This window comes from Podarcis tiliguerta (genome assembly GCF_965153285.1).
Source record: "Podarcis tiliguerta genome assembly, chromosome: 8".
NCBI classification, from domain to species: Eukaryota; Metazoa; Chordata; class Lepidosauria; order Squamata; family Lacertidae; genus Podarcis; species Podarcis tiliguerta.
Window position 1 is genome coordinate 50,316,011 of NC_139541.1, and position 12,433 is coordinate 50,328,443.

Here is a 12,433-nt window from a genome sequence, read left to right on the forward strand (position 1 = left end):
GCAAAAGGGGGCGATGTTGGGTCTGGGCTTTGAGCCAGAATTCCTGTAGCCTCCAGGGCTTCAGCACCCTGCGCCTGCCCTGATCCTTCCGCACCCCTAGCATCAGAGCTACACGATACAGGTGCATTACAAGAACTGCGTTAATGGGTCACCTCTTTCCATAAAATGAAGAGAGCTTTGCAGTACGTGCACATAGCTTATGCAGGGGCAGTGGGAATGCCATTATTCAGGAGATAACTTTGCCACAACATTGAAAAGAGAACCTCACAGCTTGATATTAGTCTCCTGAGATCCCAGGAACACCATTTCACACAGAATCTACACACAACAGTTATTTAGCACTATTCACTGGTGCTCTTGCATCCTCTTGCAACCTACTTTTGTGCAAAGCTATCCTTTGCTGCTCACTAACAAAAGGCTATTTCTCTCTCTCACACACATAAAAGTCCAAAAGTCAGCATCCTGAGCAGAAACATCTGCCTGACACTGCTGTCACATCCCATCCACTCGTCCCACCGCCACCACTGGTGGGCAGGTTTCTGGTTACCAAAGGAGTCACCCTGAGCTCTCTGCCTTGCTTCCCTCGCCTCTCTGCTCCCTTCTGAAGAGGCGCGCGGTCAAGGGAGCAGAGCTGGCAAAGATAACTGGAGCTAAAGGAAATGAAGCTGGCCTCTGGCAGACCTCCAGCGCACAGGCAGACGTGACACATTCGACAGCAACTGAGAAGCATCTTCCCTCCACGAAAAAGGAGCTGCTGCTGCTGCTTCCCCCTCACTTCCTACCATCCGCAGAGAGCAGTATCTCAAAGGATAGAGGCCTCCTTATACTTGGGATAGGCAGGGTGATGATGCAACTTGTGAGTTAGCCCCAACCACAGAAAAGCCGGGGGGGGGGGAGCTCCAGATCCTCCTTGAGAAAGAATGGGAAAAGGTACTGCTGCTGCCCCAATCCGCTGCCATGTGGCTCAGTTCCCCAACTATTAGCACGTCTATTTATTTAAGTATTTATAGGCACATAAAAACATGGCAATAAAATCAACAGAAACATCAACAGAATCAATAAATACTGGCTAGCAAAAAAAGAAAAGAAAAAAGAGTTCAAGTTTCAAAAGCCTGTCTAAATAACAGTTTTCAGAAGATGACTACAAGAGGGCAGGGATTGTTTGTGCTGAGCCCTCTATTGGCAGTGAGTTCCACAAGCCAGCCAAGCCCACCAGAAACAACCCATTACAGGATCTCAGTGATGGAGATGGAGAGCAACAGACCAGGCAAGTCCTTGAGTTACTTTTGGTCCAGGTTGTTTACAGCTAACACAAGAACCCTGAATCAGCAACCAGTGCAGCTCTCTCAGTGCCGAGTAACATGCTGCCAGTAAATCTGCTCTTGTGGGCAGCTTTGCTGCCTCATTCTGGGCAACCCAGCCGGATGGGCGGGGTAGAAAAAGTAAAATTATTATTATTCTGCACTAGTTGCAGCTTCCAGACCAGCTACAAGGCAGCCCCACACAATGTGTGCTACAGCGACCAAGTCCTGAGGTTAGCAATGCATTGGCCATTGTGGCGAGGCCATCCTGGCCACAGAAGTCACCTGGGCATCTAGGTGACAAACACAGACTGAAGAATGTCCTCCAGCTTAATGTTCAGATCAACTGCCCCTGGGCTGATGGATGAACCAGTGGAACACAACCTGCCAAGTGCAAATAGGACCGTGCTACTAGAAGCTCTTCCGCACAGGTTTCTGAAAAGCAGGGGACCAGGCAACAGAAAATGAAGAGGCTGCTGCAGACTCTGAGGCCCCCTAGTGGCCAGTGCCTGACAGAACACTTGATGCTCCCAGCTGTAGGGCAATCAAGGAGCCCAAGCTGCTCAGCCCCACCGGGAGGTGGGAGGGCTGAAGGGGCCCCATCCATCTCATAGGAAGGCGGCCTGGGCCCTGAACGCAACTCCCCTTCTGCAAGGGCAGGCGGTGAGTTCTCTCTCTCTCCCTGTCGCCTCAAAGGGCTCCTCAAATTAATTTTCTTTTTGTACAACCATCAGAGAAAGAAGAAACCTGGTCAAGAACAAGATCTTCCCTATTTGGCAGACCCCCACCCAAAAAAAGAGTGCAATGTGAAGACTAAGCTTGATCCCTCTTCCCCATTTCCAAGAGAAACCAATCAATCTTCCAGTGACAACTTAACTAGCCCCCTTTTCAATGGGGGAAAGGGATGGTGAACTTTGCCCCTTGGTCTCTGAACCAGAAAATTTCACAGTCCCCATCCAGCTTCTGTTCAATCTGGAACTGACATTGCCAGAAAGCAGGAAAGTCCCTCCCTTCTCCCCACACTTATTTAAGCTATTGTGGCTTAACCCAAATGCCGGCAAGGCCCCTAAGCAGCAGCAGCAGCCACCATTAACAGCCACAATCCACTGGGGAATTTATCCCATGCAAGCCCCACGGAAACAAAATGGGATATGCCCAGAAGCGCCAACACCATTCTCAATGAGCCATCCACCACAACCCCAAGATCTTCCCGATTAGTCCCCTCTAGTTCAGACGACATAGGAGAGGTTAGGAATTTTGATGACCCAACCTGCACCTTTTATTCATTCAATATTTTCTAAAGTCCAATTCATAACCTCTGACTACCCGAATGTTTTCCCTGAGTCTAGAGTGTACACAAACTAAAAGGAGGGGTGGCAGAGGAGCTTGCCTCTCCCATGGCACCAGCTCGCACATCTGAATAAGTTGTCTGCCTCACCCCAGGGCTGTCCACTCCCTAAAAGTGCTCTCCCACACCCACATTGTCCCTGGAGGCTGCCACATTCGCCTGCAAATCCGCTGGCCTGCAAATGAAACGGTGACTCCAGGACTACAGCGAGAACAAGGGGAAGGAAGCACATCCGAGGTCACGTCAAGCTCACTCTCCTTGTTCTTTGTAACACACCAAAGTCCCAAATTTCAGCCTTGGCAAGTTGGGAGCTGGGAAACCGGGGGAACTGCGGGCCGAAATCCAACCAAGCACAAATAAAAGCATAAACGGATAAAGGCAGCCATTCACTTTGGCACAAGCTTTTGTTAAGCTTCATTGTACTTGGGATCTGCATCACATGGAGAAAAGCCCCATGGGACTCAGTGTGAAAAAGCCCATTCCGCAGGAAAGGCTGGGGCAAGAGGGCTTGCAGCTCTGGGCGATAGCGGAGCGAGGAAGGGGGGTGCAGGAAAGCCCCTCCCTCAGGAAAGCCCTGCAGCAGAAGGGGACACAGGGAAGTGGGGGAGAGCGTGAAGATCTTCAGAAGCATTTGCAATTTGTCTCCCCACCATCCTAAATAGTTTCAGGACAACCACATGGATGTCTCTGTACCCTGAGCAAAATGCCAGTCTCTTCCCTGCCAAACGTCTCAGTGAGCACCCCCCAAACAAGCACCTCTCCTTCCTTCCTTCCTTCCTTCCTTCCTTCCTTCCACTCACCCAGTGGCAGCAGAGCCATGGGCTGGCTGTTCCCATGGGATCCCACATTGTGGGTAAGGAGCTCAACCTCACAGTGGTCTCAAGGATGCTCCCAGGCATCTTGATTCTGAAATCTCTGGCTTGCTGGGCAAGTAAGACACAGTGTGCCTTTACATCAATCAATCAATCAATCAATCAATCAATCGACAGGTGGGACTCTTGCCAGTCAAGCATCATAGTGCAGATCCTGGGAAATGGTAAAGGACTTCATTTCTTCCCAACCTCCACCCAAGGTACATCTTGATCTGGCTTACTCAGAGCCCTATTGGAGAACACCTCATGCCCAAGACACTGCAACCCCCTGACAAACACATCCTAGGTACCCGAACACCCATTAGCATCCATCAAAGTTAGGATTCTCCATGCATGTACCTCTATACCTCCAGTATGCAGCTGGAACCCCTTCTTGCGCATCATGCATTTTGGCTCTCAATATGCCCAGTGGGAAAGCTCAGATCCAGCTAGTACTCCAGCTCCCCTTTGTTGCAGGGGAAACCCTTCCTGCAGTAGCCAGAAAAAGAATTCTACTTCTTAATATTAGTGGTCTATTCAAGCCCATTCAATTCAAGCCCATTCCATCTTTGTCTGATCAAGGCTGGCTTTTGGGCAACCTCAGTTGTTCCACGCCTTGTTAGCATTGCCCCCCTTTCTACTTGCCTTTCCTCCCTCCTGTCTTTTTAAATCTGCTTAGGGAGGGCTCCAGGAGAGGCACAAAACACACAGACATCTTTCACAGCGATACAGATGCAATACAGAGCTCAAGAAAACCTTCAGGGGCTCAGCCTACCACCACTCTCCCAAACTACCTTTTCTCTGGTTGTTTGCTGGCAGCAATACATATTATCAATGAAGAGGCAGAGGTTCAGGCAGCTTAAGTAACTCCAGGGGTCCAAGTGCCAAGACAAACTCCTGATTAACTGCAACCCACCCACCCAGCCGAAGAAGAATCACTCCCCATCTGGGAATAGGTTATATCTGAGCTTTTCTCTCACACAGGTACTGATGCTGCTTTGCAGAGATGCGTGTTTGCATCCTTCTTCCCCCTCTAATGCAATTCAACTCCACACCTGTCTACCTGGCTCCAGCAAATCTTTACTGTCCATATTTGCTATTAGATCCCTCACATCTGTACTGTGTCCTAGATTTAACTTCCAGACTGCCAGTCCAAACCAAATACTATGTAAATAATCACGGCCTCTATTTGTAATAAACTGCGTATTTCCAAACTTTGATCTGCTATCTGGTTACTCATTCCTTTCAGTGTAATTTGCAACATGGTATGTGACTCCAAGATGCATGTACTTCCCAACTTGCGGACAAGGACACATGGCACTAACTTCTAACACAGGATGTCCTGGACCACAATGATTGCTTACTAAGGACCTGCGTGCAGGGCCTCTGCTGCGAAGTGTATCCAGCTTCATATATCTTCAGTATCCCAACAATATCTCAGCCTCTTTGCAACAAAGAAAGTAGCAGAGAAGTGAAAGCTAGATGATAGAAAGGGCCTCATCCTGGCACAAGATCCACCAAGTGGGAATACTTCAGCAGGCAGCTCCCTTCTTGTGAAAGTGAAGCTGAGCTTGCCATGGATTTTTATTCTAGGAGATCGCAGAAAACATTCCTAAGAACCATCCCCTCTGAGTCATGAGGCAGAATCAAATTAGAAGCTTCACCAGAGACAGCAGCCTCTCAGCTTCCAGGCAAATGCGACTAGTACAATTGCTTCCATTATTCAACGGCTCAAACTGCCATGGCCTCCAAGGGAAGCACCATCTGAAGTTCCACGCTGAGAATCTGTGGCTGAGGAAGGGAAACTCTGAAAGCCACTTCTTTCAATCCCCTCTTAACATGTGGGTGGTTTGACAGTGCTTCACTCTGTTTACAACCTAACCCACTAAATAGAGCTGCCCAAGAGCATCCGTGCTGAGGAGACAATGAATTTGATGAACTTTTCACCTGTGGTCTGAGTAGCCTACTAGCCACTTTTATTCTCTCAGTACACAGGTTGTTGTTTTTTTTAAACCCCCCCCCCCCAAATAAAATAAATGGGAGTTAAATGTTTCCAGTGCAGGATTTATGCTCACCTCATCAGACTCATCAGATAAGGTCTTTAACAAGATGGGAAACAGGCTGTCTGTATGCCGGAACATCTGAAAGGCAAAAGAAGTCCATAACAGTCACAGAAGTCACTGTGTCTGGTGCTCTGGCAGAGGCTGCCACCACAACAGCAAAGGCTGCCTCCAGGTTTAAGAGCATCCCAGTCCTTGTGCTGGAAAGATGACCTCCTTTCCTGCAAGCTTACCAAACAAACTCTGCAGCTGAGGCCAGAGTCCCCAACTAGAGGAAGGGCTTCTTCCTTTGAAAAGTATTGTATTGCTTTTTGATATACTGAACTAGTTTGCACGTAACACTCAGCCAAACTGTGTTTTAACATGAACACGCAGAGAGGAGACAAACCATGCAGCCAAGGCTTTTCTTGATTTACAGCTCATGGTTTGTCTGCAGTGAGACAAACTACAGGCCCCAGGTTCAGAGTTCTTTCCATGCCAAACCACAGCTTAGGTCAGGGCAGCGCAGCAGCACTGGAGGGAGAGAAAATCAGCTGTGATCTCCTCTCCGGGAGCCTGTGTGTTCACACTGAAGCATGGCTTGGCTTCTCATAACCTTAGCACTTTCAGCAGACTCTGTGTAAAGCAAGAAACAATTTGGGCTTCCATCCATTACAAGCAGCTTTATTACCAAGCCAATCAACACCAAAGTGTGTGGGAGGGGGGAGCAGAAAAGCTGGAGGAGAAAAGGAAGAAAACTTCTGCCATTGAATGTTCCAAAAAGAGCTCCCAAATTTCTCTGACTCAACAACTGTGGCTCACTTAATAAAAAAAATTAGTTCCTTCTGGGCTGGAAAAGCACATGTATCAGGAGTGCAATGCTATACAGTGGTACCTCAGTTTTCGAACAGCTTAGTTCCCAAACAACTTGGAACTTGAACACTGCAAACGCAGAAGTCAGTGTTCTGGTTTGCAAACTTTGCTTCAGAAGCTGAACGTGGTCCTGAGCTTCCATTTTCACTGTTGCACTGCTAATTTGTGGGGGGGGGGGGCATTGTAATCAAAGCCTTTTCCCTCCCGTTTTCACTGTTGCGCTGCTAATTTGTGCCCCCCAGCCTTCCATTTCTGACTGCAGTGTTCTGTGGTGATATTTGGAGCTTGTATTTGGTGTTTTTGTTTTTGCTATTTTTTGCATTTTTGTTTGTGTGGCTTTTTTGTTTTGTGACTGTGGCTTGTTCTTTGTTTTATGATTGATTGATTGATTGTGTGTGCAGAAATGGATAAAAGCCCCCATCTAAACAATGACTATCATCAGTGCAGGTAATTTTAATTTTTATCATCTACTGTACTGTCTTATTTATTTTATAGTACTGTACAGTTCATTTATTGCTTTCATTTTATGGCTCAATGGTCTCATTGGATAATAAAATTCATGTTAAATTACTGTTTTAGGGGTTGTTTTTTAAAGTCTGGAACAGATTAATCAGTTTTGCATTACTTTCTATGGGAAAGCACGTCTTGGTTTTGGAACGCTTTGGTTTTGGAACAGACGTCTGGAACAGATTAAGTTTGAGAACCAAGGTACCAATGTATTCTTAAGAGGCATGCTTGCTTTCCAAAGCTTTAAAAATAGCATTTGCTCTTCAAGGAAGAGTCAGGAGGAAAACAAACTCTAATGTGGGCCAATGGCCATGCTGCAGGCCTGATCTGATCAATGAGCAGACTTGCCTTGCGAGGCGTCTTGATATACAAGTGGTACAGCCACTTCAGGACTGCTATCCGTGTCATCATCCCAATGGTTGAATCGTGAAGGTGACAGTCCAATACTTGGACAATTCCATCGAGGTTCAGGGTCACCTGGATTCTCTCAGTGCTGAAGGTAAAAGGAGACAGAATTAAGATCAGGCAGGAGCATGGTTTCATTCATTCACTCAATGAATTCCTATACCGCCCTTCAACATAAATAACCTCAGGGCAACTTGTACCATTTGGTTTCCCGATTGTCAATGGCATTTGCTGAATGACTTCTTCTCAATACTGCCTATATTGAGTCCATATAAAAGCAGCACACAGAAAATCACAATGCAACAGGCTCCTTGGTTCATCATTTCACCTCAATAAACACTTCCCATATACACAGCTTTCACCTTGCAAAGAGACAAAGTTTCTCTCCCATAAATCACTAAAATATTGCTCCTTTGCTTGCTTTCCTTAGCTGCCAACTGAATGAAAGCAAAGTCATTCTCCATTCCAGTAACGCTGGCAGCTATTTTCCAACAACTGCTCCCATCCTTTGTCTGTATATTGAATACTTCTTTCCATTTTGCTTCCACCATTCCATTTTGTATGCTTAAGAACAAACCCTTAAAAATCTGCGGCGACTAAAGCAACTGCCGTTGACTGAATACCAGCTTGTGGATCTGTGTGGCTGCATGTTGCTGAAAAAAATTATTCTCTTTGGCTTTCGGAAGAAGGGAAGCAATATATTGACATTCCATCCCATTATGAAAGATACACACATAACCAAGAGGATGTAACTTATTTCCTCCCTGCTCCTGGTATTGCCCTGCATGCTGCAAACCCCCTTCTGTGATTTGTTTTGTTACTAATAATAGCTTGTGCTTATTGATTTGGTCCCAAGGGCACGTGATGTAGCCACTTTGCAAAAGCCGCACAGGTTTGCGTCTTGTCAGTGCACGGATGTGCAGGCCACTTGGAAGCGCCATGTGCATAGTCTTGAGCTCCACAACGGAAGAACAGTGGGATGTCAATATATTACTCCAATTCCAAGGAAGTACAAAGGCTCCTGCTACTCCCAAGGGCAGATCGCGTCTCCCTTCCAAGCAGATCTGGAAGGAAGGGAAGAAAATTGGTAGCTTCACAGTTAGCAACCAATTCAATTCCATACAGAGAATGGCTGGAAGGAATGCATGCTGCCCCTTTTAGGAGGTATTAGTAGGAACAGAGAAAAAAGCAGGTTTATATTACATCTGTAAAACATTTTTTTTATATTTTTAAAAAGTCACAGGGGATATTATGCAATCTCATTTCAATATTCCAGAAGACACAGGGAGCAAGCCCACCAGGTACTGCTGACTCTGCACCTTAATTTTACTGGGGGTTGCATGGGACCCACTGCCCTGCAAAAGCACCGCAGAAAAGCAGCCCTTGAGCTCGCCTCCTTTCCTGGTGACAAAGCCTCCAGGATGAGAGGTGGAAGATGATTCCAAGTGCCAGTCACTGGGCAACAAAAGGGACAGGAGGGAGATGTGGCCTCCCATGTCCTGCTTGTGGGAAACACTTGCCTGCGAGTGCTCCAGTTGGAGAACAGCCTTTACCAAAGGTGTCATGGGCTTTGAAGACACTCCAACTCAGGATGAAAGGGAGAAACGTGCTAAGAGGAAGGCACACTTGGCAAACCATCACCATGATCAACTCCTGCCCAGAAATCTATGTCCCCACTGTGGAAGGATGTGTGGATCCAGAATTCGCTTCCACAGTCAATTATGAACTCATTGTTAAAACCGTGTTTATGGAAGACAATCTTACTCGGCTATGAGTGATCGCCAAAGAAGAAGAAGCAGCAGCAGCTTGTGGGGTTCTCACTGAGGTGTCTGGTGGGAAAGAGGTGGCCTGGGTGGTTAGATCCAGCATCAGGCCTCCGGTGCTCTAAGGCACTTCTCTTTCTCCAGCTCTTATGCAGCCCCTTATCTGTGAGTCCACAGCTAACTGTGTTGACTGCTTGCCTCCAAATCACCACATCCACTTTTGACTCCTCGTTTTCACTGCTCCTTCTCCAAGAATTTTCCCTTCCTCCTGACCATTCTCAGCATATTGATCAACTATCGTTTGTAACTATTGTAGTTAAAAGTTGTGATGCTGTTATTGTTAAAAGTCAAATCTATAATTACTTCATATAAACCTGTATGTGGAATACAATGCACGAACAGAACGTTATGTATGGATCGCTTTCCCCACAAAAGCCTACTTGTGCCCCAAGGTTACCCTCAGGGAGGAACTTTGAGTGCCCCCATTTCCCCAAAGCAGCAAGTAACCACCAGGAGAAAGGTCCGTCACAGTGCCAATGCCTTGCCCTGGCACCTATGCTCAATATCCTGTCAGCACTGAGCAAAGAAAAGTTTTACTCTTCCAGCCATGAGTTCCATTCCCAAGGCTTGGCCCTTGTGCTGCTCTGCCATCTCCTGGTCTAGACTGTTTTATTGTAACATAACATTTCTTAAAAAATGAATACATACAGTTCTGGTTGTTGCCTCATCTAAAAAAGGGCACCTGAGAGCTGGAAAAGGAGTATGTGGTGGGGGGAGGTTGGGTTGAGAACTTTCCCTGCAAGGCAAACTGCAAAACTAAGATGACCGGGGGGGGGGGGGGGAGAGAAGGGAGACTTGAGGAGCTGCAGAATTATGCATGCTGCAGCACAGCCTTTGCCAACCTGGTGCCCTCCATGTGTTTTGGACTACAACTCCCATCAGCCCCAGCAACCTTACAGATATGCTAGCTTCCAGGTATACAAGAAACCCAAGGCTGCTGAGAGGGCACACTCAGGTTCCATGCTTCCTTTATATACACAAACAGACTGTCATGGCCTGTTCATTTTATGGGGTGAAGGCAAGCTAACTGTCTGGGGCAAATGCCACTCAATTATCACCTCCTCTGCTTCAGCAAAGTTTTTATCCCACAGGATTCAGCTGCTTTGCTCTTTCTGCCCAGTGGACAATGCCCATCCCAAATGCCCGGAAGGGATCCTGCAAAACTGCTGAGTGCCCAAAGGCAGAACACCTGCCGCTCACCAGCTTCTGCTGCCATTTGAAATCAGATGTTTTGCACAAACTCAAATACTGCCCCTAGAGACAGCCAAAAGCAAGTTTCATAGCTATTCACAGAATTCAAGTCTAAACAGCGTTTGGGTTTGTAAGCTACACTTTGTGGGTTAGAAGGAGGTGGTTTACTATCCCAAGCACAGGTGTGCTCTGACCCACATCATCTCACTGTGGGGGGAATGCATGCAGAAACATGCTCGCTTCATCTGCATGCACCCCCCCCCCCAGTTCCTAGCAGGAAAGAACCTCACATCATTGAGAGGTGCCTCATAGTTCACCAGCTGCTCTGAATTCCTTCTAAGCAGCATCCTCTGCCACCAAAGCCCATGCAGTACTCTGTAAACCATGGTTTGCAGCAACTCAATGGCACTATCCAGTCCAGCGCAAGATCCAAGCATAGGAATGCACAGCAGAATCTCCCCCTCTGTAAAATGCTACAGAGGATCCCCCAGTTTCATTAACAAGAGGCAGTTGTTTTTTACCTGGCTGGTATAAAGACACTGGTGTTGCTGAAATTGGAATCGCCGGAGGCATCCAGGCAGCCTGCAGGGAGACAGGTGTCAGTTAGCTTGAACATGGCACAACACTGTCAGAGGAACACAAAGGGCTGGCACTTGCAAGGACTGCTCCCCAAACAAAATAGTGATGTGGCCCCAGGTAAGAATGTTCTGAAAACATCAAGACAGTGAGGTAGTCAGGTCTGTAGATAACATTCAGGATGATGAAAAACAAGCAGCCTCGTTGCTGAGGTCCATGGGGTAGCTGACACTCTGAGCAACTGCCTAAACCTGGCTTCATTTCCAACTGACCCTGCCCTCACCGGGAACCTGATCAACACTTGGTGTTTGCTTCTCTCTCGAGGACAGCATCCTCCACCCTTTTTTACACACAGAACTGCTTGAGAACAATGCCTTTTAAAACCCAGCCAATATAAGACAGGCTAAGTGACTGGAGATACAATTTTCCCACTATGGAGTGATTGGGTGGCCTTGGAACACAGTCTCTTGATTGCCTCATCTTTTCCCAGTCATTCCGTGGTGAGAAACTTGTACTGTTCTATCTCCACTTGTTTAGCACATTATCCTGCCACTCCCCATGCCTCGTATTTTTCTCAGGTAACCCCTTCTCTCTAGCCCGACAGAAAGCACATTGCAATACTCCAAAGTCCAGGTCATGAGAGCAGGGATAAGTATCTGTACAAAAAGCCAGACAGAAAGACAGTTTGCTTGGAGGGGGGGAGGGATAAGGACTTACCGCCCGAGGTCACCTCCTGCTTGGAAAGAGATTCATCCTGATCACCCTCCATTATCTGGGGGGCTGTTGTGGGCTGCTTGGTCTCATCAACCTCATCATCTTCCGGAATAACCAGCTTCATGAGGCTCTGGTTGCACACATTGGCCACCTCTTTGATGCCTGCACCCCATGGATGTAAGGAACATTCATTCCCAAGTCATGTTCCCAATCACCATTGTAGAAGGCTCATACAGAACAGACCCTTGGCAAGAGTCTAGCCTCAAGATCTTTCACAGGGGCCCATAGGCACTAGAACCACAGACAGGGGAGAGGGAGGGGGTGCTGGGCCAAGCCAGAAGGGGCCCATCAAGTCCAGCATCTTGTTCTGGCCATGGCCAACAAGATGCCTCACTGGGAACCCCACAAGCAGGACCTGAGCACAAGAGCATCTTTCCCTACTTGAGATTCCTAGCAGCTTGTATTCAGAGGCACACTGCCCCTGACGGTGAAGGAAGAACATTGCCATCGTGGCTGGTAGGCACTGATAGCCTACTCCATGAATTTGTCTGGTCTTCTTTTAAAGCCATCCAAGTTGGTGGCTATCACTATTTATTTTAGGAGTGAGTTCCATAGCCTTTTAAGTGCTAGAAAACTGGTTTCAATCTGATATTTTTAGGCTGGCAAAGGTTGCATCAGATATCAGATTTGGCACATGTTTAGAGAACATTACAGAACAAACCCTCTATAAGAAAAAAATAGGGAAGATTCTCAACTCATGGGCCAAAAGGAATACTGAAGTATGTTTGATTCCTTCTCATGGCCC

General features: G+C 47.2%; 1 protein-coding gene across 2 annotated transcripts in view; it reads right to left on the minus strand.

Moving 5' to 3' along the window:
- The window catches only part of VAC14 (VAC14 component of PIKFYVE complex), a 70,410-nt gene that overhangs the window by 49,693 nt on the left and 8,284 nt on the right, over positions 1-12,433 (minus strand). For both annotated transcript variants that reach the window (XM_083454606.1, XM_083454607.1), the window contains 4 exons: positions 11,632-11,790; positions 10,860-10,920; positions 7,268-7,412; positions 5,576-5,641 (listed from right to left, as the gene is read on the minus strand). In XM_083454606.1, coding sequence (XP_083310732.1) covers positions 5,576-5,641; positions 7,268-7,412; positions 10,860-10,920; positions 11,632-11,790 — 431 coding nt within the window. The remainder of the gene's footprint in view (positions 1-5,575; positions 5,642-7,267; positions 7,413-10,859; positions 10,921-11,631; positions 11,791-12,433) is intronic.